At 65.6% G+C, this 23,328-nt stretch overlaps 2 protein-coding genes across 2 annotated transcripts in view; both read left to right on the top strand.

The window, feature by feature from the left end:
* Positions 1–2,251, top strand: part of ZNF469 (zinc finger protein 469) — a 71,712-nt gene extending 69,461 nt beyond the window's left edge. Inside the window, exon 4 of the mRNA XM_059153334.1 lies at positions 2,160–2,251. The gene's annotated coding sequence lies outside the window, so the exon portion shown is untranslated. The remainder of the gene's footprint in view (positions 1–2,159) is intronic.
* The window catches only part of ZFPM1 (zinc finger protein, FOG family member 1), a 39,537-nt gene continuing 18,368 nt past the window's right edge, over positions 2,160–23,328 (top strand). Inside the window, exons 1-2 of the mRNA XM_059151838.1 lie at positions 2,160–2,279; positions 4,659–4,787. Coding sequence (XP_059007821.1) covers positions 2,201–2,279; positions 4,659–4,787 — 208 coding nt within the window. The 5' untranslated portion in view covers positions 2,160–2,200. The remainder of the gene's footprint in view (positions 2,280–4,658; positions 4,788–23,328) is intronic.

Genomic DNA, 23,328 nt, shown 5'->3' with positions numbered 1-23,328 from the left:
GTGCCTCTGGGATGAGGGTCCACTCCTCGCCTGGCCTCTCTCCAGCCTCGAAGAGGAGCTCTGTCCGGCCCCGCGGCCCTCCATCCAGAGCCGTATTCCCAGCGGTCTGTCACCTCCGACCTCTGCTGGTGGCATCTCCCCTCCCTCACGGCTCTTAGAATCTGTTGTTTCCTGTTTGGGGCCCGTCCGTGGTTCTTTGACCGTCTCCCCAGCAGGCCTGGAAGTCCCCCACAGAGTCCAGATGTCCCGGGCACCTCTGCCTCCTGGAGTGGTGTCCGCCCCAGATGTCTGCGGGAGGCAGGAAGGGCGTCCGCCCTGACGGGAACACTCGGTTTTCCTTACTAGAGCTGGCCGCCGTCTGCCAGTGACCAGGGGTTTGAGCTGAAAGGCAAACAGAAGACCAGCTTGCCCACCGCGCTGCCCCATGGAGATTGCTAGACTGGGGAAGTCAGGCTGGAGCCTCGTGTCTCCATTGCTCCTTCTGTCATAGCCTCCCTGGACTGCAGCCATGAGCCCACTTCTGTGGCTCGCAGTGGACCCCGGCTTGGGCCACCAGGTTTCACCCCTGGGGGAGCACAGCAAAGGAGGGGAGTGAGGAAGGGCACCACAAAGACGACTAGGAGTTTGGGGACAAGCCGTTGAAACGGGGCAGATTTTGGTCTCTCTCTGTTTTCTGGGGAGAAGGCCCTGGCTTTCATCAGATCCCGTCAGGGTTCATGATGTACAAAAGGTCACAGAGGTATGAATCCTGGTCGGATCTCCGTCAGCTGCTGCTTGCTCGCCTCCAGGGATGGGGAGCTCAGCCCCTGAAAGCGGGCCCTTCTGTCCCGCATGCCTCTGTCCCCGAAGCCCCATCCTGCCCCATCAGGAGCTCCCGACGCCTGGATTTGTAGACGTCATGACTTCCAGCTGTTTCTTCTTGCTCAGTTTCTGAGCAACAGGAGGGCCTGGCTGCTGTGGGGTTGGCACCCTGGGCCCAGAAGAGCTCCCCACCTACTCCTGAGTGGGCTGAGTAGGGAGGGGGTGTCTGTGAGTCAGGACCCTGCCCTGTGGCCATGCCCTGATGACTGGGGTCGGGGGGCAGGACAGGCGGCTGGAGGAGCAATTTGGGAAGGTGACTGGGCCGGGAGGCAGACCCAGTGCCAGCACCGGTCTCGGGGGCTCAGGGCCCAGACAGAGACAGCCAGAAGGGGCCTGGGGAGACGGAGGGCAGGCTAAGGAGGGACACCTGCTCACCAGTGTTCCCTCTGTCCGCCCCCCTGGACGCCCTGGTCTGACCTCAGGGACGGAGGGTTCTGCCCAGACTGGCACGAGGGACACCCCTGGTGTGTGTGTGGCTTCCCCCCTCCCCCACGAAGTCTCTGGGCCCTTGGTCCACCTTCTCAGCCGCAGGGATCTCTGTGGAGGACCCCTGCAAGAAGATGGGATTGGAATCAGGTGCTGCGGACCTGAGGCCCTTATGTCCCAGAGGCCTAACTGCCGGCACCTGTGCCCTCCCCCACCTGTGCCCCATCAAGCACGGGCTCCCAAAGCCCGGTTTTCCCTGCGCTTCCTGGATGCCACGCATGGGGCCCACCCTCACGAAGCTGCCAGACCGCGGCGCCTGAGTGTGAGGGGCTCCTCCAGGCACCCGCTCTGGGCCCGGGAGAGAGTCACCCCCGTCTGTGGGGCTGCACACACGCACTGCGGCTGCGCGAACCCCCAGAGAGGCCTGGCGAGGGTGAGGTGAGGGCTGTGGTCCGTGCGACCCCCAGAAGCCCCCTGAACCAGAAGGGGCGGCGCGTCTGCTCCCACAGCTTAGAGCAGAGTGGAGGGGAGACCCAGGGAGGTCCCAGCCCAAGGGGGTCTGGGGGGGGTCTCAGGCCCCCCCAGGTCTGCGGCTCTGGTCACACGGGCCCGAGTGACCCCCAGGCTGTAGTCTGATGGGAAGGTTGCAGGGCGGAGGGGTGGTGGGAATGCGGCGGTGACCCCGGACGTTGGAACTGTTGCCAGCACTGGGGTTGATCCCAGGGCGAGGTGCACACGGGTCTCGGGGTGCCACTCATGGCCCCTGGCCTTGTGGGGTGGCGGAGCCTGTGCCCTCTGCCCGGGAGGGGGTCTGGAGGCCAGGGGCCATCGCCCCACAGCACCTCACGATTCCCTTTGGGCTGTGTCCGCAGGTTCCCTTGGAGACGTGGAGGCTGCAGAGGAGGCTCAGGCCATGGATGGCACCCGCCTCCCAGAGCCAGAGGCCGGAGTGCCGGAGCCGGAGCCCGAGCCCCCGACCCCTTCCAGTCCAGGTGAGTCGGGCAGTGGGTGCGCTGGAGGCCGGGGTCCCACAGCCCGCACAGTCCCTCCCCTTCCCACGCCCGCCCCTGTGAAGCGCACCTTGAGCCGGCTGGTGTCTGTGGGCCCGTGGCTGGGGCTGCTGGCCGGCAGGGCCCTGACCCCCAGGGCCTGGAGGGGCGGGCGCAGGACACATGTGCACCCTCAGCATCGGGAGGGCCTTGGGAGTCTGGCCCCCCCCTGGTTACAGATGAGGAGACAAAGGCGTCGTTGGGGAAGGTCTAGCCCAGGCTTGGACCGGGAGTCCTGGGCTCGAGTGACCTCGAGAAAATCTCCGCTGACCCTCTGTGGGATGGGGGCAGGGAGGCCTCAGCACATAGCAGGTTCTCCTGCTATGGCCCTTTACCCCGTTTTACAGACGAGGGAGTGAGGCCCAGAGAGGTTAAGGGACTTGTCCAGGGTCACACAGCCTGTAAACACCCGAGTAATGATCTGATCATCCCAGACCTGGCTTCAGGGTGATCGCCCCTCTTACAAAGCCTGCTTCCCCCAGGCCCATCCCATGTCTGGAACCTTTCCTTGGACCCTCTTGGTGGCAGTTTCCGGGGTGGGGGTGGGGGTGGTGTTGGAGAGAGACCCAGGGGTGAATCAGCCTGACACGGGGAAGCCTGCTCTCTGGACAGGTCCCCAGCGGGCCTCCTAGTGAGGACAGGCTCTCGAGCTAGCCGTACCCCCAGACACCCCAGGAGGAGAGGCCCCCCTGCAGTGGAGGCGTGGGGGGAGGCCAGACCTCACCCTTGTTTTCCTGAGGAGGAAATCTGGCTTGGGTGCTGCCCGTCCTGAGCGTGACTCGCCTCTCCCTGCCTCCCCACTGCTGCCTGAGGCCGAGCTCTTACCGCCAGTCAGGGCCGTGCGGCTCTGGTCACACGGGCCCGAGTGACCCCCAGGCTGTAGTCTGATGGGAAGGATACTGTCCCAGGCTGGACCCTTTGGAAGGCCATGAGTGAGGCCAGCAGCATGGTGGGGCGAAGGAGAGATTGGGCAGAGCCTGAAAGGGTGCACAGAGAGGGGCGTGCCTGCCAGGGCAGAGCCAGGAGGGGACTGGCAAGGGGCCAGCAGAGGTCCCAGGCCCACCAAGCTCACTGTGGACCCCCCCCCAACTGGCCCCCGGCGTTTCCCAGTCTCAGTGCCTCCGTGCCCCGCCCCCTGGGATGACCACAGGCCCGGAGCCCAGCGAGCCTCGTCCTCGGAGACCTGCTGGCCCCAGTGTCCCTTTCCGCAGCAGCAGGCTCACTGGGAGCAGGGGCCGCGGCTCCCCACCCAGGGACAGTGGCTGGGGAGCCGCGTCGTGTTCATTGCTGTTACCTCTGCCGCCCGCCTTCTCTTCCTGGCGGCTCGAGGTGCAGCCGGCGTGCCCCCCGGCCCTTCCCCGGGGCCCGTGCCCCTGCCCTGCCTGAGCCTCAGTTTCCACATCTGTGTCTGGGCGGCCAGGACGGCAGGAGCACGCGAGGGGCCCCCTTATCGCCCCGCCATCATCACTGCTGTTGGGCACTGTGTGCCGCCGGGGGCATCCGGAGCTGCCAAAGGGCAAGTGCCTGTTGCTGGTGGACTTCGACCGGGTGGTTTTCCCGGGGAGCCAGCCCTTATCTGATCTGCTCCTCGCTGGGGCTGCGCGCAGGGGGGGCGGGGCCCGGGAAGGAGCTGGAAAAAGCAGCCGGGGTTGCACCTGGCACAGTCCGTGGTGATAACACAGCGATGGACGAGATAAGGCGGTGAGAGGAGTGGGCTCGCTCGGCTCCCGCGCCGCGGCTGGAGCTCGGACGCCAGCCACGTTGATTTATAGCCAAAAATAATAGGACTTTTATACTGTGTGATTGATTTATTTGATGTTGATCACGGCCCTTATCTTGGGTATTAATAATCTGCCGGGCGCATGACGTCACCAAGGGGGGGCTTTTATGGGAGCTCATCGATTGGGGGCTGCGGGAGTTATCAGGCTCAGCAGGGAAGGCAAATATGCCCTTTGGGCTGGAATTGGGTTCAGGGCCCAGCTCGAGGGGCCCCCAGCTGCTGGCACAGTAGACCGAGGAGCTGGGGCCCACACGTGTGCCCGCTGGCCTGGGTGTGCCTAGTAGGGCACGCTGCACTCTAATTATTGGCTGCAGTTAGAAAAGCAATTATTGCCATAATTAATGAAGGGATGAGAGGTTTTGAAGGCCCAGGAGAAAACTGAGGTGTCTGCCCTCATTAAAGCCAGCCTGGGTGTGGGGGTGACCTTGGGCACGTGTCCCCCACTTGGGCCTCAGTTTCCCTCCCAGCCACAGGGCAGGGTGGGGAGGTGGGTGAATCATCACTCAGGGACCGCGGGGCCTGATGGTGCTTTCTGTCTGCAGATGCTAACCCCCCATCCCGACCATCACCACCACCGCCCCCCACGCCCCCAGGAGGCCCCCAGGAGATGGAGGGGCAGGAGCCAGACACGAGGCTGGAGGAGGAGTCCGGTGTCTCTTGGAGTGGGCCAGGTAAAGCACACCCGCGGTCGGTCGGGGTCTGGTGGCCCAGCCTTCTGAAAATCTGGGGAGACTGCTGTCCTGGCAGCTTGTGGGGGACACGCCCCACTTCCTGTCTGAGGAGGCCAGTGGGCAAGCCTCTGAGCCAGGGTCGGGGCCCATTCCAAAGTCCAGCCCGCCCATGGGGCTGGGCGCCACGCCGTGCCTACAAGTCCTGGGGGCTCCCAGGAGGCGTCCCCCCCTGGGCTGGGAAAGAAGAGCAGCGGGGAAGGGCAGGAGAGATGTTGCAGGGGTGCGTCTGGAGGGCCATCCCCGCTGGGCTGGGGGTCCAGGTCTGTGCGGGTGGCTGCAGCCCCGTGGCAGACCAGCGTTGGCCCCACCTGCCCGGTGCTGGAGCCCGGGACGTGGCTTTGAGGGGAGTTTCCTGCCCCCCTTCGGCCCGATCACCAGTTTGCAGCCAAAATTCTGACCAGAGGTGTCCTCCGCGCCTGTGCCTTCACGGATAACGGAGAACCTGGGCACGGCAGGTGTGCCTGTTCTTTGTAATCCTGAGGAACGTGGGGTGGCGTCGGGGGTATTTCTAGGGCTGCGTCTCCAGGCACAGGCATGGCTTGTCCTCAAGGGCTGGGGACCAAGGGCAAGTGCAGGTGCGGGAAGCATTCATTGAGTGCCTGCTGTGTACCAGATGGCCGGGAGCAGGCGGGCCCGGGACTGTGCATGTGGCTGTGGTGCGGGTGAGGCTCGGGGTGGTGGCAGGGGGCACACAGGCAGGGCCTTGCTGCGGGGTCAGGGGGGGCACGGCCAGGGCCCAGAGGCCGCCCATTACTCTCCTGAGGGCCACAGATGGCCACAACCAGGACAGGGACCCCATGTCACGGGGAAAGTGAGTCCACTCTCAGCCCTTCCCCCCCTGGCTGGGCTGTGGTGTTGCCTCGGGGCCGCACGTCCTGGGTAAGACAGCGCTGGGGACCCCGCTGCCCCCCCCCCCCAGCGTGGCAGGCGTGCTGCCCTTCGCAGACTGGGCGTCATGTCCCCCAGCTGTGACCCTGCCATCTTGGGGTCCCGTTGGTGGCAGGGGGCACCCAGGTGTCCTGGCAGATAGGTGGCGGCCACGTGTCCTGTCTCCACCAAGGCGCCGCTGGTCCGAGGGTGGGGGACGCAGGGCCCTGTGTGCTTGAGGCCCTCGGGGCCTGGTCAGGCACTGCTAAGCCACGTGCCTACCTGCTGGGTGCTTGGGTCTGCCCTGGGGCCTTTCCGCACACAGGATGGTGCCACGACCCCTGGGTGAGGACCCTGTGGTCCGACTGCGGTCCTTGCCTCAGTGTCCCCAGCTGTGGACGAGGTAACACGGCGGCCCCCACAGAAGGCAGGTTACTGCTGCCCCGGCCGTGACCCTTCACATTCTACTCTTTATCAGGGAACTTCGTGTTTCAGTGCAGGGAGCAGGGACCACCCCTGTGCCTGAGGGGCCCTGACAGGCGGCTGGGCAAGCCATAGGCTGAGGCCACAGCCGCCGGGGAGAGCGTCCATGGGGGGAACAGCACCAGGCAGCCCCCACACCAGCCTCTGAGGTGGGCCCAGCATGACAGAGGGACTTCTCCAAGGTCACCCAGTAGGGAGGTGGCCAAGTGGGGTGCTGACCCAGCTCCAGGGTGCAGGCCTGACTCCGGAGGGGGCTGTGCCACGTCAGCGCCGGCTTCCGTCGCCGCCCCAGTGGGCCTCACCCACCCTTCGGTGTTAGAATCCTCACCCCCACTTTATAGATGGGCCACGGAGGCCCTGAGAGGCCGAGGACTGAGCCCAGGGCTGGGGTTGGCCCTGGGGTGGCTGTGGTTTAGGGCTGGGGTGCACCCTGTGGGGCCAGGGGGCTCCCTGTCAGCCTCCGCAGATAGGAGTATCTGCACAGTGGGCAGCGATGGGCCGATAAGCCGCCAGTGGCCAACCGCCGTGGGGCCTGCCCCCTATCAGAGCCCAGGCAGGCCCAGTTATCGCCGCCAGGGAAGCCAGAGAGGCCCGCTGAGCCTTTATCTCTGCGGGGCTGCCCGTGCCAGCAACGGGGCAGCAGGGCCTGTCCAGGCCGGCGTCCCTGAGGGCACTGCCCAGCCCAGTGACCCGCCGCGGCCGAGGAGCGTGCCACCGTGGCCTTTGCCCACAAGCCCTGCCCCCCCGTTCCCCTTCTCTGACCTCTGAGCCCCTCTGCCAGTCCTGGGCGAGCCTCCCTCCCTGTGTCACTGAGTCTGTCTGGCTTCTGGCTGGCAGCCGCTTCAGTGTCCCCAGATGTGGGAAAAGGTGCTGGACCCACCCCCGGGCTCGGGGACCGGGCTCTGGAGGCCCGCCTGGGGGACACCAGCTCCCGTTCTCCTCTGGGATGAAGGATCTAGCTTGGACCCCGGTGCACCATGCGCTGCCTGGCTTTGGGGGAGTGACGGGGCCCCAGGCCTCCACTGCCCACCCAGCGTGCAAGAGGCGGGCCCTGGTCATGGCACAGAGCCCCGGGCTCACCATGCACCCGGCATGGCACCCAGTGCTCGCCCCCACCTCTGCTGTCTGGATGCCATCCACTGACCAGGGCTCATGGGGCTCTAGGGGATCCCCTTTGGCCCGGGGGACCTACCACCCAGGGAGGCCCAGGGGAGGGTGACTGAGCCCAGCAGAGAGAGGGCATCAGGGTCTCTGTGTCCCCAGCCTAGCACGCACGTGCAAGGTAGCTGCCGTTCCGGGGGTCGAGGCCTAGAGCAGATGACCACGAGCACCCCCAGGGCTCCCCAGGCACCAGGCAGGAGAGCGGCCTCCCCGAAGGGCCTTGACACCCCCCAGCGCAGGGGCGGCCCCAGGGGAGCCGGAGCGTCTTCAACACTGGAGTGCGGGGCCGGGATACGTGAGGGGCCCACAGTCTCCTAGGCCCCTTCTGCCCCCTCCTGATGCCTGCTGACCCCAGAGCTCCAAAAGCAGCCTGGGGGCAAGGGGGGGTGCTCGGGGGGGTGTCTTCGTGTGAAGGAGCTGTGAGCTCCGTGGGCGGCTGGTGGCTTAGCTTCTGAGCGTCCCTGGTCCCATGGGAGCCGCTCCGTGTAGCCGCCCTGAGAGGCAGGAGCAGGCCCCCCGGGCACACCTGGCCAGGACTGGGTCCAGCTTTGCTGAGCGACTGTGGGCTGCTTGCCTGACCTCTCAGGACTTCCGTTTCCTCATCTCTGCACTGGGGCTGGGGAGATCCAAGAGTGGTGGCCTCCCCGGGGGCCTGTAGAGAGGTCATCCCCACAGCGGGCAGAGGGCCAGCCACAGCGTTCTCCGCCTGCCTGGGCAGCCTGCAGTCCTCTGCAAAGTGTCGGTGGGGTCTGTGGGGAGAAGCCACTGCCGGGCCAGAAAGGCACTGTGGCCCCCAGGCAGAGAGAGGCTGCCCTCTGCAGTGTGGGCTCATCCCCTGATGCTCTCCCCTGCCCTGGGCATGAGAAGCCTCCACTGCCCCTCGAGTCGGTGGGGCCAGGCGGGAGTGGAGACCCAGCTCTGAGCCAGCACTGTCACCTCTGCCCTCGGAGGTGTGGGACAGCAGCCCACAACGGGCAGGTGACAGCCAGGACAGAGCCCACCCCAGGGGTTCCATGAATACCCTCTTGGCCCTTGTGGGTTGGTGTGCAGGGACGTGTCCTCCGTGCGGTGAGCTCGAACCACGCCAGCGAGTCGGCCACGGGGTGCGTAGGGAAAGGAGATCCTGGCGAGCGGGGAGACCCCCACGTGGGCCTCCCGGGGTGAGAAGGTAACAAGTAGAGAGTCTGAAGGCTCCGGGGTGCAGCCGAGGCCTGGGCCTGAGCAGGGTGCAGGGGAGAGGTGGAGCCTGGTCCCTGGACTGCAGAGGAGGGTTACAACCCGCGATGGGGAAGGCCCCCCGTGGGACTCGGGGAAAGGGAGATGCTGGGCTGGCGGCTTGGAGGGAAAGATGGGAGCCAGGGCGGGGGGGGGGGGGGGGGCTCAGTGTTTTTATCTCCGAAATGACCTTGTCCGCTGGAGGGGCTGGCTGCTTAAAATTCTGATAGGCAAATGTCTGAGAGCTGAAATCTGCAGTCCCCAAAGCATGTCTGGAGGGCAGCCGGCCAGGAGCTCTCTGCTGTGAGGGGTCGGCCCCTACTCCCTCCCCAGCCCTCCTGCTATCATCCCACCCCTGCCCCCCCCCCCGCCGTCTCCACATTTAACATCAAGGAAAAGCAGGTTGGGCCCACAGGCCAGCCCTGTTAGGACCGAGGGCCTCTAGGGTCCCATCTTGAGTATGGGTCCTGGTCCCCTCATCCACCTCCTGGCCCCCATTGGAGCCCCTGTCCCATGGCAGTTGGCGTGCCCCAGCCTGCCTGGCTGGGTCGTGAGGGAACCAGAGGAAGGGAACAGTTGTGGGGACCCTGGAGGGGCGGTCCAGGAGCGTCCTCTGCAACCAGCCTCGTGGAGTGGGGTCCCCTCCCCGCCGGCTTGCCTGGCACGGGGCAGGTGAGAACCTGCTCTCGATCTGCCGGTCTGGGAGCCAAGGTCCAGACACTCCGGCTGGGGCAGTGGGTGCCCGGCTACTGAGTGCTAGGCTGTCCACAGGTGCCACCTGCCAGGTGGGGAGCAGGGAGGTGAACCTGGGAGGCCCCCAGTGGCTCCCCACCAGTTCTGGGGACATCAGGTGGCTGTGAAGAAGGAAGGGGTGGTCAGACTCACACTTGGTGGCCAGGCCTGGCTTTGTGATCAGAGCCCCAGGACTGGGGTCCCTTTTACCCACAACTGCCTTGGAACCAGGAACTCTTTCCTGGTGACCACTGCTTATAAAACAAAATCCGGCTGGCATCAGGGGTTACCTTTTTTGTCCGCATCTCAGGCCCTGGAGGCAGAGACGGGAAGGCTGGCCATGTCCTCATGGCACTGTAGGTCAGCAGAAACCTCCCCAGCCAAGGCCTAAAGGACTGACTAGAGTGGGGTGAGGGAGTCCAGACACGGAGCAGGCATGTGCAAAGGCCCTGAGGTTTGAGTACCCGGGTGTGGCTGGAGCATTAGGATGAAGACTGATGGGTCAAGGTCTGGGCTCAGTGTAGGGACCATACATGGCTCTTCTGTCTTTATTCTAAAATGAGGGACTAAAGGGTTTTAAGTGAGGTTTTTGGCTCTCTGCCACGCGGCAGATGAGTCAGAAGACTCCCCCAGAGCATGGTGCTGTGAGGGGCCGGAGGAGATGGCTGCCTCCTGTTCCAGCTGTGGAGCCTCACCCCCACCCTGGGGGTCCTGGGGAGCCTGCTGGAATCTTGGCCCCCAGGGTGAGAGCAAGGGCGTCAGGCTGCCTATCTGGGCCGCGCTCGGCTGACTAATCTCCTTGCCGGAGTTTCGAGGCAAACCTCAAGGTTTGTTATCGGGCAGCGGGCAGTCGGTCTGCGAGGCAGGACAGCCTGTCCTGATGGACAGCCCGGGAGATGGACCGATAGGGCCTGGCCGCGCGTTCCCTCCCACCGGCCCCGTGTGTGTGGGTGGGAAAAATCATTTCAGCTATTTTGCGTTATCGTGGGGCCTGGCACCGCGGCCCGATAGGCCTGTTTGTCTTAGATTAACAGATGGGGGAGGGGCAAGCGAGGGGGACGGCGGGTGGCAAGGGTCAGCCTGGGGTCAGCAGCTCCAGAGACCAGCCCCAGTGGCTGGGTCAGGAGCCACGTCTTCTGGGCGTCCCCGGGAAGGGAGTCCACGCTGCGTGGGCCCCAGGGGACGCGCGCCCCCAGACCCACACCGCCGGCCCTCGACCCCTCCCGAGCCGAGCAGACGGAGGCTCCAGGAGATGGGGGCGGCCCGGGGCCAGGGTGCTGTGTGTCCCCTGTGTTCGGCCCACTTTTCTTCTGCACAGGTGTTTACTGAGCACCTGCTGGGGGCCCCAGGGGTGGTCCCTCCGTCCCTCGGGGTGTGTTGTGGGGCCGCAGGCCGTGGAGCCCAGAGAGCGTGGTTCCCGCGGCCCAGGAGTCGGAAGAGAAGGAGCTCGCTGACTCGCTCCGCAAACACGTGGAGGTTCGATGCTGCCTGGGGCCAGCAGCCTCCCAGCGCCCGGGGAGCCGATGTCCGAGTCCAGGAGACAGAGACCACGTAATACGGGAGCAACGCAGTCATGTGTCCGAGGAACAAAGGGGGTTGACGCCTCACCGAGCCCACACAGTGCCCAGCCCACAAGAGGGAGGGGCACCACTGCCGCGGGCAGAGGGCACAGGGGAGGGGAGAGCCCCCTGCAGCCAGGGTATGTGCAGGGGTGAGGTGGGAGGAGGCAGGCTCAGAGCAAGGGGGCTGCCTCGCATACATGGTTGTCTTGGAAACAGAGTTCAGCCGTCAGCCGCTTCTGCCAGCCCAGGCCCCTGGGGGCACACTGACCATGGGACCCTCGGCCTGCGTCCACCACCACAGCTCAGGGCTGCCCACCTCTGTGAGCAGGGCCTACAGGGGGGCCCCTGGGCCAGGGCTGAGGGTGGGGGCTATGCGTGAGCCTGTGGCCTGTCCTCCATGACTGGCCTGGACCCCATGGAAGCCCACTCTTGCACTACCCAGCGGGCACGGGGGGCCAGGCCACGCACCGCACCCCAGAAAGGCCATGTGCAGAGGCGCATCTGCGTTAAGACCAGTCTGTCCCTCTCTGGTGGGGACTCTTGAGGCACAGAGCTGGTTGTGGCTTCCCCCATGGCTGGGCTGCTGACCCCTTGACCCCGGGCAGCCCCTCATGGCGATTAGTGGCTCTTTACTGCACCCAGATGGGCCCTTGGCTGGTTCTGTCTTCCATTTGCATCCCCAGCAGACATGTGGGCCGCAGGTCCCCCAGGGCCCGGCTCCTGTGAGGGGAGCAGGTGTTCGCAAGACCCGGAGACCACCGTCCTGCCAGCGCAGCTCGTCCCGTTGGCTCACTGGTTGGTGCCTCTGTCCGTGGTGCACCTGCCGTGTAGTAGACACTCCGGGGACATGGCCTGGACAGACAGCCCAGCCACTGCCCTCCTGGGGCTACAGCCTGGGGCAGAGGCAGCAGGGAGGGGCTCGGACGCTGAGCCAGGGATGGAGGAGCGGGCGGAGGGCAGGGATACGCACAGACTGCGCACGGCTCGGGGAGCAGGCTACAGACGCACTGGGTAACCCACCCCATAGAGCTCAGCCCAGCAAAAGCCCTGTGGGGGCACTGCAGGGGAGGAAGGGCTGGGGGCAGGGCTCCCCCCTTGGGGTGCACGGGAGACCTGTGAGGAAGCCGGTGGAAGTTTGGCGGCAGATGCTGTGCTCCCTGTTTTACAGATGTGAAAACTGAGGCCCCCCCAGGGCCTCATTGGGCACTTGAGTGGGGACTGAGCCCACCCACGGCCCTGCCTCCTGGGGAGTGGCCCCCTCCCCAGCTGCAGGGGGCTCTCCCCTCTCCTGTGTCGCACACAGTCCCCAGGGGCTACCCCAGCCCCTCCCCAGGTGCAGACACTGCTTGGCGGAGGGCAGGTAGACAGAACAGTGGCCTGAGTCTTCGGCCACCCGACGGCGGGTGGGGGCCCAGGCCTGGCCGCCTGCCCTGTGCTGCCCGCTGACCTCACCGGCCTTCCGGGAGCGGCTATCTGTGGCCCGGGTGGCCTATCTCGGCCGCCGAGGCTAATCGAGCCCGGCTTCCTCCTCCGCCCTCCCGCCCGGCTTCCTGCCGAGGCCAGACCGCCCCCTGGCCCCAGGCTGTGTCTGAGCGGCTGCCTAACCCAGGCCAGCCCCTCCCAAATGTCAGTGACAGGTCGGGGTCTCCCTGTCCACGCCTGGGGGACCCCTTCCAGAACTCTCGTTCTCTGTCCTCCTAGGCCCAAACCCAGACTCTCCCCGGCCTGGCCATGTGGCCTGGGGCATGTCAGCTCAGCACGCTCAAGCCTGTGGCCTCCACGGGGAGTTGGCCACAGACACGCACCTAGGAGACACCTGGGATGACAGGGCTGTTCCCGCCCAGCAGCCACCCTGGCTATCGCTCTCGCACAAACCAGCAGGGCTCCCTTCCCGGGACCAGCACTGGTCCCGTGTCTTGGTGGCCAGAAGGGGTCCCCTTGCCAGTGTTGTCTGCCTCCCCTGTCCCTCTCCTGTCCTCCCTGGCTGGCAGGGCCCCACAGGTGGCCTCCAGCTGTCCCCTCTCACTGGGCGCCTCAGGCCCACTGTGCCCTTCTGTGGGCTCAGCTGCTCCTCTGGGGTGGGGTAGGGCCTCGGAGCTGTCTGGAGGCAGGAGGAGGGTCAGGGATGGGCCTCGGCAGGGCGGGCAGCCAGAGGGCTGCAGGGCACAGCGGCCCCCCAGGTCCCGGTGTGGGCCCTCCCCGTGGCCGTGGCCGTGGCCGTGGCTGTGTGTCTGGGATGTGCCAGGGTCTCGTAGGATCTGCCCCAGCCCCAGGGAGTGGGCTTCTCGGTCACACCCACCTGACGGACGGAGAAACTGAGGCTTGGCGCGGTGCAGCGGCCGTCTCAGACCCAGGATGGGAACCGGGAGCACCCACAGCCCTCCTGCCCACCCCTCCGGCCGACACTTGTTCTGCCGAGACCCCCTCCCCTGCTGCCAGCGTGGGTCGCTCTTTATTTATTTATTTATTATTTCTCTATCTCTGTGCGTAACTTTTGATTTCCTCACCGTGTTTTTCCATTACGGGCGGCGGTGGACGCGGCCGATAAGATCGGTCCCTGGAGATGGGACAAAGGGGCCGCCACTGGCTCGAGGGCTGGTCATATCCTGCCCGAAAGGGCCGAGCTGGGCCTGAGATGCGGCGTGATGCTAGTGTGATGCTATCGCAGGGGCTTTTGTGTGTCGTTGCGGGGACCCCCCCCCCCGCGGGCCCAGGACCCGCCTTTGCCCCCACAACAGAAGACTGCCGCCCCGCCCCCCCGCCAGCCTGCTCGGCCCCGCTCCCCTGGGTCCCGGCCGTGGTCTTGGCAGGTGCTCGGGGGGCCGTGGTCTGCGCAGGGTCCGCAGGGCCTCGGCTTCCCGAACCTGGGTCTGCCCTCATCCGGCCCTCACAGCTGCCCCTGTGCACCGCCTGGACTCAGCCGTTCGGCTCCTGGGAATTCACCCCTGCAGAGTCCCTCCGCGTGGATGGGCATCGGTCTGTCCTGTGCTCCTGACAGGGCCACTTACTTCCTCACTCCGTTATTTATTTTGCTGACCTCTAAAATCTCTAGAAGAGGGGAAAACGATCCTAAGAGAAGCGAGGTCTGTAGGGACTTCTAATCGCTTGGCCGGCCTGTGTCTCTCCCTGCACACACTCGCCTGGGTCTTGCCACAGCAATAGCAGATCTGGGGCTAAACCCTGGAGGCCCCGCACCTGCCTACCGCCTGCCCCACTCCCTGGGCCTCCGCAGGGGCTGCAGAATTCCCAGTCCCCCCGGCCCAGAGCAGGAGCAGCCCCTCCCCCGATTCCCGGGACCTTGCTGGGTCTCCGAGGCCCGGGGCCACTGCCCTGACAGATGAGCGAGGGGTGAGGGTTGGAGGGGGAGCGAGCCTGCTCCGATGGCTGAGATGCCCCGCGGTGGGCTCCACCCAGACGGCACAGGGCACCTGATTTGGGGTCCGGGGAAAGCCTGAGGGTTCCTGAGCAGAGGAGAGGGGGGAAGGAGCTGGGTCTCGTGCAGGCAGAGGGCAAGAGCTTCTGTCTACGCCCAGCACGCTCTTCCCCTGCTGGCCCGGCCCTGTTCTTGACTGCTCCCTACCCGTCCGGGGGGCATGAAGGCAGAGCCCTGGACGCGGTTGGACCCCCGGGCTTGAACTCTCACCCGCCCCCCCACTGTGTGGCCAGGTCCTCCCTGACCTTGGTCTGGTCTGGGAAGGGGGAGAACCACCCCGATGGCAATGGCAGGGAAGGGGGAGGGGCGGGATGGAGGCCCGGGCGGCTCAGCACCAGGAAAGCAGGTGTCTGCAGGTTCAGCACCCCGTGTAGGCCCAGGTCTCTCCGGGGGCCCTAGCCTCCCCCCGCCACCCCCGTGTGGGAGCGCCGCCTCTGTGGGTGGGCAGAGGAGAGACGCCAGGCTCAGAAGGGATCAGCAGGTGCCTGGGGACCACTGGCATTTCTGGAAGGATCTTTGCAAGCCCTAAGGGGCTCACTGGGCCCTAGGCGCTGGCAGTGTCCTGTTCTCCATGACGTCAGGTGACCTCGTGCCCGTGGCTGCCCCCCACCCTAGGTGAAGGCGGGTACCTGCCAAGCTGGGGTCACTACCCAGGGTCACCCCTCCACCCTCGCGACCACTCGGCGTCTGCCCAGACCCTTCCATTTACAGAGCGAAGACTGTGCCTGGACCCCTGGCCACACCCCAGCCCAGACAGGGAGCAGCAGGGTGGGCTGGCCAGGCCAGAGGCCAGGAGGTGGTGAGTTGGAGGCCGGATGGGAAGGAAGGGCCCTCAGTGCGTCGGCCCCTGGAAAAACGGGGCAGGGGCCAGAAGGCCGATAGGAGCCAGAGAGGCTGTTTGCACAGGAGACATTTTCTTTCCCTTATCACACATCCTGCTTCCAGCCTGCCGCCGGGACAAGGCAGGGCCGGGGAGGGCCACGGACCCCCACCCCAGCTCCCAAGCCTCAGGGTCTCCCAGGAGCGGATGGGACTCCCTCTCCCCACTTCACAGCTGGGAAGACTGAGGCCCCTAGACCCACGGCAGTTGGCTTTTCAAGAAAGCTAGAGGGACCATGGGCTCTCACACTCAGAGGTGCCAGGAAGGCAGTGTTCTTGGGCTCCATGGGGCTGTGAGGGGAGCCTAGCAGCATCATGGGCCTGGCACGTAGACCCCCAAGGGGTCTCGGGCCCCACCTCTCACCCCCTGTCTCCTCCTGCCAGGTGAGCTGTTCTTGGCTTTTTGCGGGGGGTCTAGTGTCTGAGAGCACAACCCCACCCCCAGGAAGCTCTGGGTTGGGGATTCAGAGGGGCTGATCAGAGTTGAAGGCCACCCCCGCCACAACCTGCTCCCCAGACCTGACTTTTAGCTGCCCACAGGGTCCCTTCCAGCGACCTATGTCCTGGTCCCCATGGCTCTGCCCCCAGACCCACAAACGCCCCCTGCCCTCAGGGCTGCTGCCCCCCAAGCGGTGAAGGGCCTCCACGAGCCCCACCCCCACTGCTGGCGATTCCCAGGAGGCCCCAGCTCCGCCATTAGCTGGGGCCAGGGTTCAGCCCGATAAAGATGGGCTGTTGTTCTGTGTCAAAAAAATCAATAATTTCCAGTGATGTTCCAGCGATAGGAAGAGAAGTTCCCAGGCACCAGCTGGTGGGTGGGGCGGGGCGGGGGGGGGCGGGGAGCACAGAGCCAGGGCCGCGGCTCCTGTTCTAACCCCTGCCGGCCTGTGGTGCAGTCACACAGTGGTCCAAGGGCAGCTCCCCATGACCCAGGCCCAGCCCTGCCCCTCCTGGCCTGCCCCCCCACACCCCGTGCTACTCCTTGTAGAAGGGTGCCCCCCCCAGCATAGGCAGGGGTGTGGGGAGGGAAGTCCCGGGGTCACATGTGTGCCCAGGCTCATGGCTGGTCGGCTGCTCTGGGTGTCCAGCATTGGCTCTGCCCCCCGGAGCCCTCCTCCAGACACAGGTGCCCCAGGTCCCAGGCACCGCCAGGGCCTGCAGGACACGGCCGTCAGTGACCCCGGCCTGAAGAACAGGCAGCCCATCGGAGAGGCTGAGTTCATGGACCGCGAGCGTCCAGCCCCCAGCACTGGGGACAGGGGTCTCAGGGTACCAGGAAGCAGGAGGCAGGGAGAGGCCAGCAGCCAGTGGCCTCGCCACCCCCTCCCCCACCGCCTGCGCGAGGGGACGGGCACACGGAGGTCCCAACCGGGGTGCCCAGAGCCATGCCCTGGGGTGGGCGCTGTGCCTGGCGCCCGCCGGCCTACAGCAGAGCCAGCCGCCCTGCCAGCCACCCCCCTGCAGCTGGTTTCCAGGAGTGTGGCCTGGCGGCTCCACCCAGGCTCAGGCCAGCCCGGTGGGATGGAGCACCGGCAGCAGCACCCGGCGGCAGGAGGGAGCTGAGAGCACGTGGCCCCACGCCCAGCGAGTGGGCACATTAGGCCGAGGCCCGTGTCCAGTGGACAGCGCACCTCGGGCAGGCTGCTGGGGGCTCCTGGCGGGTGGGCCGCATCCCCATGGAGTGGCTCCCTGGGTCGTCGCAGGGTCTGAGCTCTGAGACCCACCTGCTCTAGCCTAAGCCCAGCTACTTAGGAAGGAAGGTTCTGGGCGTGAAGCCCTTTGAACACCTCTTGTCCCAGAGAGCCCTTCCCTCTCTGGGGGCCTCACGCTGCAGGACAGTGAGCCTGCCTTGGCCACAGCATGGGGTTGGAAGTCCCAGATTGTGGGTGAATACGGTTTCTCAAAGTTGACAGCCGGTGGGCCTCGTTTTTATGTGTCCTCAGGTCACGGGGTCTGGGCCTCCCAGCGGAGCTCTGGGGGGTTGCCCGGGCCAGAGGCAGGGTGGAAACCCTCACCCCAGGTTCCTGAGAGGCAGGTGCTCAAGCCCTGAGACCTCAAGGGACTTGGCCCTTAAGCCGGTGACCGCATGTGTGTCCGTGTCCCCCTGCCCCCGCCATCTTGCTTCCTGGGGCGGCACCTGCCCCATGACTCCCTCTCTCGTGGCCACAGCAGGTGCCGTGGGCTCGCTGCCTGCGCGCACAACCTGGGCATTGGGATCCTGTCCTGCCCCTGCCAGCGATGGGCCAGATTCGTGGGGGTGAGGTTGTGCTGCTCGAGTAGGCGTCAGAACCGCCTGGGCTCTGGGACCGCAGACAATCCCGTTTTTGCCAAAAAGCTCTTCCAGCCACGTCCCTGCAACCCTTCAACCCCAGTATTCACAGAGGGGGGCCTGGGCCTGAGATGGGTCGGGTTCTGCCCACAGGGGCTGGGGCCCTGGTGATAGGGAGGGCTGGGATCAGGCTCTGCCCATTTTCTCCTGATGTGGCCTTCAGGTATGGCTTGGTCCAGGGGACGTGCTGGCTAGCTGGGGGCCCAGGCTGTGTGGGCATACTTGTACTCCCGCTGCCCTGCGAGGTAGGAGGTAGCAGGACCTCCCCGGGCCTGTCGGCTCCCCGGTGGGAGTCCTGCCACTGCCCCAGGCCTGGGGAGGCCCATGGGAGAGGCAGCAGCAGGTCAGGCCTCCTTTGCAGGCACTGACAGCCCCTCCCTGCCCCCTGCACTTGGACCTTGCTGACCCACCAGCACACGGCCCCATGCCTTCCTCATGCCCAGTGCAAGGGACTCCCGCTCAGCCTGTCCCCAGGCCCCCTGCTCTGGCCTTGCTGCCCAGTCTGCACAGGAAGCAAAAACGGGTGCCGCCAGGGTGGGCCCAGCGGGTGAAGATATTCCCAAAGGCTGATGGGAACTTGCCGCCCCTCCAGCCGGACCCTGGGAAGGCGGCGTCCGCACAGAATCCGCACTCCCATCCCCACCGGCGGGCTCCCCGGCCACAGGCCTGCCCTTCCCAAACTTCAGGGGGCGCCCACCCACCTGGCTGGGTTCTCCGCGCACCTCAGGGTGACTGTCCAGGAGGTGGCCCCGTTGGCTGTATCCATGTGACCGGGCTCTGCCCGCCATGTGTGGGCCCCAAATCTCCCTTCCGGCCAAGGCCGTTGGGACCCAGGGGCACAGCTGGAGGAAGTGGCCGCTGTGGCCGAGCGCCGAGGCCTCGGGGGGAGGAATGGGGTCCTGTGCTGCTGTATGTACCTGAGCCCGCGGGAAGCCCCCTTACCTCCAAGAGTGGGCTCTGGTGTGGTCTGTTCTAGGACCGGGACGCCCCGTGCCCAGAGCGGTCGAGAGTCTGGCCAGCGTCCCGTGGGGACCGCCGTGGCCTGGCAGGACGCTCACCGGGCACCCGCCACGTGTCCCTGTCGTTCCTGCCCCTCCGGTGCGTCCCTCACCTTGCGCTGATCGGGGAGGCGCGGCTGTTCTCCCCATGGCCCTTGCAGCTGGGCCATGTGTGTCCTGGGACACAGGCCCAGGTTCAAGAGCTTCCGGGGTGGCACAGACCCTGCGTCCTCCCCGACGGCTGGGCTCACAGGGATCCGTCGTGCACCCCCTCCTCTAGGCAGTGCAGTTCCAGAAGGACCGGCAGCCCTTAGACAGCAGTGGTCTCTCTCTGCCCTAGGACCTCGCCTGCCACCAAGCTCATGGTTCCCCAGTCAGGAGGACTATGTTGGGGGCAGGGAAAGTGCTGGACTCCACGGCCAGTGACCTTGGGCAAGTCATGCTACCCTCAGGGACACCGGGCTTGTACTACTGGCCGGGACCAGTGCGGTCTGCACCTGCAGGGGGAGTGGCCGAGCACGTGAGGGAAGGGTCTGCCTGGCCCCTCACTGTGGGACAGCCGCTGCCCCCCACACCGCCCCCTCACCCCTGCTGGCCATGCTGTGCCCTCTGGCCGCGAGCGAGTGGCTCACCCTCTCTGGGCCTCACTTCCGTGCTCATACAGGACATTTGGAAACACACACAGCCTCCTCGCCTTACCCACTCTGGGTGAGTGCCACGGAGGCTTCTAGAAGCCTGCAGGGTGGGGCTGGCTCGGCCTAGGGCTTTCTTCCTCCCCCCTCCCTCTTTTCCTCTCCCCCCCCCCTTTTTTTCTGACTTTTATCAAAGGCAAACAGCATGATCCTTGAGATAGGGCCGCTCCCGACAAGGCGGGGGCCAGCTGGCCCATGGGAGCCACAGGGTGGGGCCAGGCGATGGGCCGGTTAGATGAGTGAGGGCTGGCGGCGACCCTGGGACCCCAGAGCACCTGCACAGGCCGTGGGCTGCGGGGCCTGTGGACCTGCTATCTGCTCCGGAGACCACCCGCCATGAGCCCTGGAAGGAGCAGCCCACCTGCCAGGTGCAGAGGCAGCCCCCAGCTCAGACGCTCCTGCAGAACCCAGGGCTTCCCCTAGTCAGAGCCACAAGACAGCCGTGGGGGTGAAGGCAGGAGACCAAGGGCTCAGGGTCGGAGCCCCAGACCTGACCATTGTGGCAGTGATTGCATCCCTGCCATGGGACCCCAAGCTCTCCAGGCTGCCTCTGCAGACCGGCGGGCTCCCTGTGCACACTGTGGCCCCGAGGGCTCTGCCGGGTGTGAGGCAGAGCTGGCCAGGGGCCGTGGCTCAAGGGCCACCCTGGGCGGGGCCCCACGACCCGGGAAGGCCCAGGGAGGGAGAGCTGTGCTGGCCTCCCCGACAAACACGCTCGCCTTCACCCTCCCCGCTACCGGCCCAGCAGGTAAACTGAGGCCAGAGGGGCTGGGCAGAGGCGGGACCCAGCCCCGGCCTGCTGATTCCAGACCCCAGGTCTCTTACCCGGCTACCCCCTCCCATCAGGGCCCCAGAAGTGGGAGCACTTGTTCCTGCCTCCTCTGGGGTGCTGCCAGAGGGCTCTGGAACCTAAGGTGACTACTTTTTTAAGATTTTGTATTTATTTGACAGAGAAAGGTCACAGAGAGGCAGGCAGAGAGCCAGAGAGGAGGAAGCCCGATGCGGGACTCGATCCGAGGACCCCGAGATCATGACCTGAGCTGAAGGTAGTGGCTTTAACCCACTGAGCCACTCAGGCGCCCCACCTAAGCTGACTTTTCAATCCTATAAATATGCCTGAACCCTGGCCTCCGCTCATCACAGATGCTTAGGGGCAAAACTGAATCCTGCGCGATGTGTTTGTTCTGGAAATCACATGTGTGAGGTTGTTTGCCGGGATAAATTGGTCTTGGTCTTGGTCCTGATGTGGCATCGGTAGTGATAGCCTGACCTCCACGGGGGCCTAGACAGAGCCGGAGTCGCCAGCCTGCCGCAGGCGCCCACCTCCCCTCCAGGGGCGTCCCTGGCTTTCTGCGGCCTTCTGCATCAGCCCCGAGAAGGGCGTCGGGGCCTGGCCGTGAGCGGGGCTGGGGCTGGGGCTCACGTCTCCCCTCTCCATCGCGGGTCTTAGGCCGGTAGCTCAACCCCTCCGAGCCTGGGTTTCCCCCTCTGTACACTTGGGGAAGAGCTTCAGTGTGGCTGTGCGAGACACGAGGCTAAGGCTTGATATGCGGGGGCTGGGAATTGTGTCGGGATCACGTGTTCTCAGGGTGCATGTCATCACCTCTATGACCCCCTGTGGGGATGGAGGCCAGGACCAGCCCGGAGCTGGGAAGAGAGAGCAGACAGGAGCCACAGGAGGGTGTCAGGGAGAAGGACACCTCCACCTGGAAGCCCCCCAGCTGTCCCGCCCTCCTGGCGGCCACTGCCCCGGTCTCCTAGGAGAGGCAGAGGACAGAGGCCGTGTCTCCCTCGTGCCTGTGCCCATGCGGGGCTTTGGGACTGAGTGAGCACTGAGTCCCAAGTCCAGAGAGCCTGCAGTGTGGCTAGGGTGCTCGTGGCCCCAGGCCTCTGTGTGGTGGGAAGCTGGCCCTCCGGCCACCACAGGTCCGCTGGCTATCAGAGGCGGTTTAAACCTGTCTTCCTGCCTGTCAGTACCCCCACCCCTTCGCCCCTTGCCCTCACTCATCTACACTCATTCATTCTTGGCCTTCAGCTGAGGTTCCCAGCCCGGCAGGAGTGGGTGGCCCTGGTGGTCCCACCCACCCCCACTTTCCTGATGCAGTTTTGCTTCTGGGTATGAGAGGGTCTCTGGTAGGTGCTAACTGGGCTCAAATACTGCCTGACCATCTTTCCACTACGCAAGAGGTTAGACAGGAACTGTTTGTTAGAAATAGGTTATCTGAGTAGGTGGATGTTGAACGTTGCCAGGGCCACCATGTACAGTTGCCTGGGTTGTACACTGTGACAAGGGCTCTGGGTGAGCTGGGGCTGAGATCCAGCCGTGTTCCCCTCACCCAGCGCCCTTCATACACCCAAGGGGCCACCCTCCCTAATGCACAGCCCCTCAGAACCCGCCTCCCTGAAGCAGGAAGGTGGGTTTTTGTGGTGAGCATGGCCCTATCCCCAGCCCAAGTTCCTTGGCTTCCTGGCCTCCTCCCCTCTCCCTGGCCTCGCGCAGCCCCCCGCCAGGCCTGAGTGCCGGGCTCTGCCCGGAGGCCTGCAGAATGGCAGCCTTTATCGGGAACCAGCCCTCCCTCTGGCAGGGCACGATACCCAGAAGATGGAGTGGCCGCCATGGGAAGCGCCAGCCACGCTGTTATCTGGGAGGCTCGGCTGGCCAGCCCTGGGGTTCCGATTAGGGAGCAGGGCTGTTGGCTGTGGGCGCCCACAGGGGTGGGGGGAGGCTCGCTGGCTTGGCTCCTTCCCTCCCTCAGCATGAGGCCAGGGCCCCAAGACGGAAAACCTGGGAAGCCCGGGGCTGCCCCCCCCCACTCTTCCTCCGCCCTCGGGGACCCCCGGGCCAGCTCCCCACACGCTGGATTCTCAGCGGCTCCTCCCACGGGAAGGTGGGCCCCTGCCTCAGGTAGAAGGTGTCATCTCCCGATGGGGGCTCCATGCCCAGCGAGGCCGGGAACGGGCTCCTTGCAGGACATCTGGGCGCTGGTGGAGAATGAGATGGGAACGGAGGGGCTCCCGGTCCCCGTCCCTGTCTCTTGTGGTCCCAGCAGGTGAAATGCGGTCCAGAAAGGCGTACGGCCAGCCCTGCTCAAAGGTCCAAGGGCAAGCCAACCCCTGGTTGCTTCGAGGTTTCTGGGTGCCTGCAGAGGAGCTGGCCGCAGCATGAGGGTGCTGGACGGTTCCCCCGTGACCCCCCGTCAACAGCTGGGGAGCGGGGGTGCGGCGCACAGGCTCAGCCCATCGTGGGCTCCCCACCAGCCTCGGACAGCTTGACAGACAGGTGGACAGACAAACGAGTTCCCCGCAAGCTTGCCTCTAGGCAGCCTTCTCCTCCTCATCCCCTCCTTCACATGTGCTGGTCCCCCGAGGGCCAGCCAGGTAGGGAACCAGAGACCCACATACACCCAGGGCCCTGGTTCAGCTAGAGTCAGGAGGCCCGGGTTTAGATTCTGACAGCCCCTACCAGCTGCGTGACCTCTTGGGGCCTCAGTCCTCACCTGTAAGGGGCGTAGGGAGAAAGCGGACTTAATTGGCTGGAGTAGGGGTGGGTGACTGTGCCGGCTGGGTCACACTCCTGTCCCTGAGGATAAGGCCCTGCGGGGCCAGAGAGGGGTGGCCCATGGGCAACGCCCTGGGCTGGGGCCCAGGTGTCCTGGGTGGACTGGCGAGGGACGTGGACCCTGGTGGGCGAGCTGCAAAGTGACAGAGCCAGTCTCTGCCCCTTCTCCAGGGGGCTGATGATGGGGCGCGGGCCTCCCCAGCCTCGTTCTGGTCCCTGCCATCTTATCTGCCCCAGGGAAGACAAGGACCCAGTTAGAACGTTTTAGCTGGGCCTCCTGGCGTATTTACACCTTATCTCTGCCATTAGGCCGGCAGTTATCTGATAATCGGGCCCATTAAGGCCACAGCCTGCCCGATCGGGGCTCCAGGAAGTGGGGCCGCCGCCACAGCGCTTGCTTGGGGACCAGGCCAGGCCACGTGAGGCCTCCGTGGGCCCAGGCAGCCCGGGTGGCACCCGAGGTACAAGGTAGCCCGGCCTTCCTGGGCAGAGGGTGTGGGATCAGGGAAGGGACTGCCCTCTGAGGGCATGACTGCCTGTCCCCTCGCCCCAGGAGGACACAGAGGCTTAG

The sequence above is a fragment of the Mustela lutreola genome, chromosome 16 (assembly GCF_030435805.1).
Source record: "Mustela lutreola isolate mMusLut2 chromosome 16, mMusLut2.pri, whole genome shotgun sequence".
In the NCBI taxonomy this organism is placed as follows: domain Eukaryota; kingdom Metazoa; phylum Chordata; class Mammalia; order Carnivora; family Mustelidae; genus Mustela; species Mustela lutreola.
This window is presented reverse-complemented; position numbering and strand designations above follow the sequence as displayed.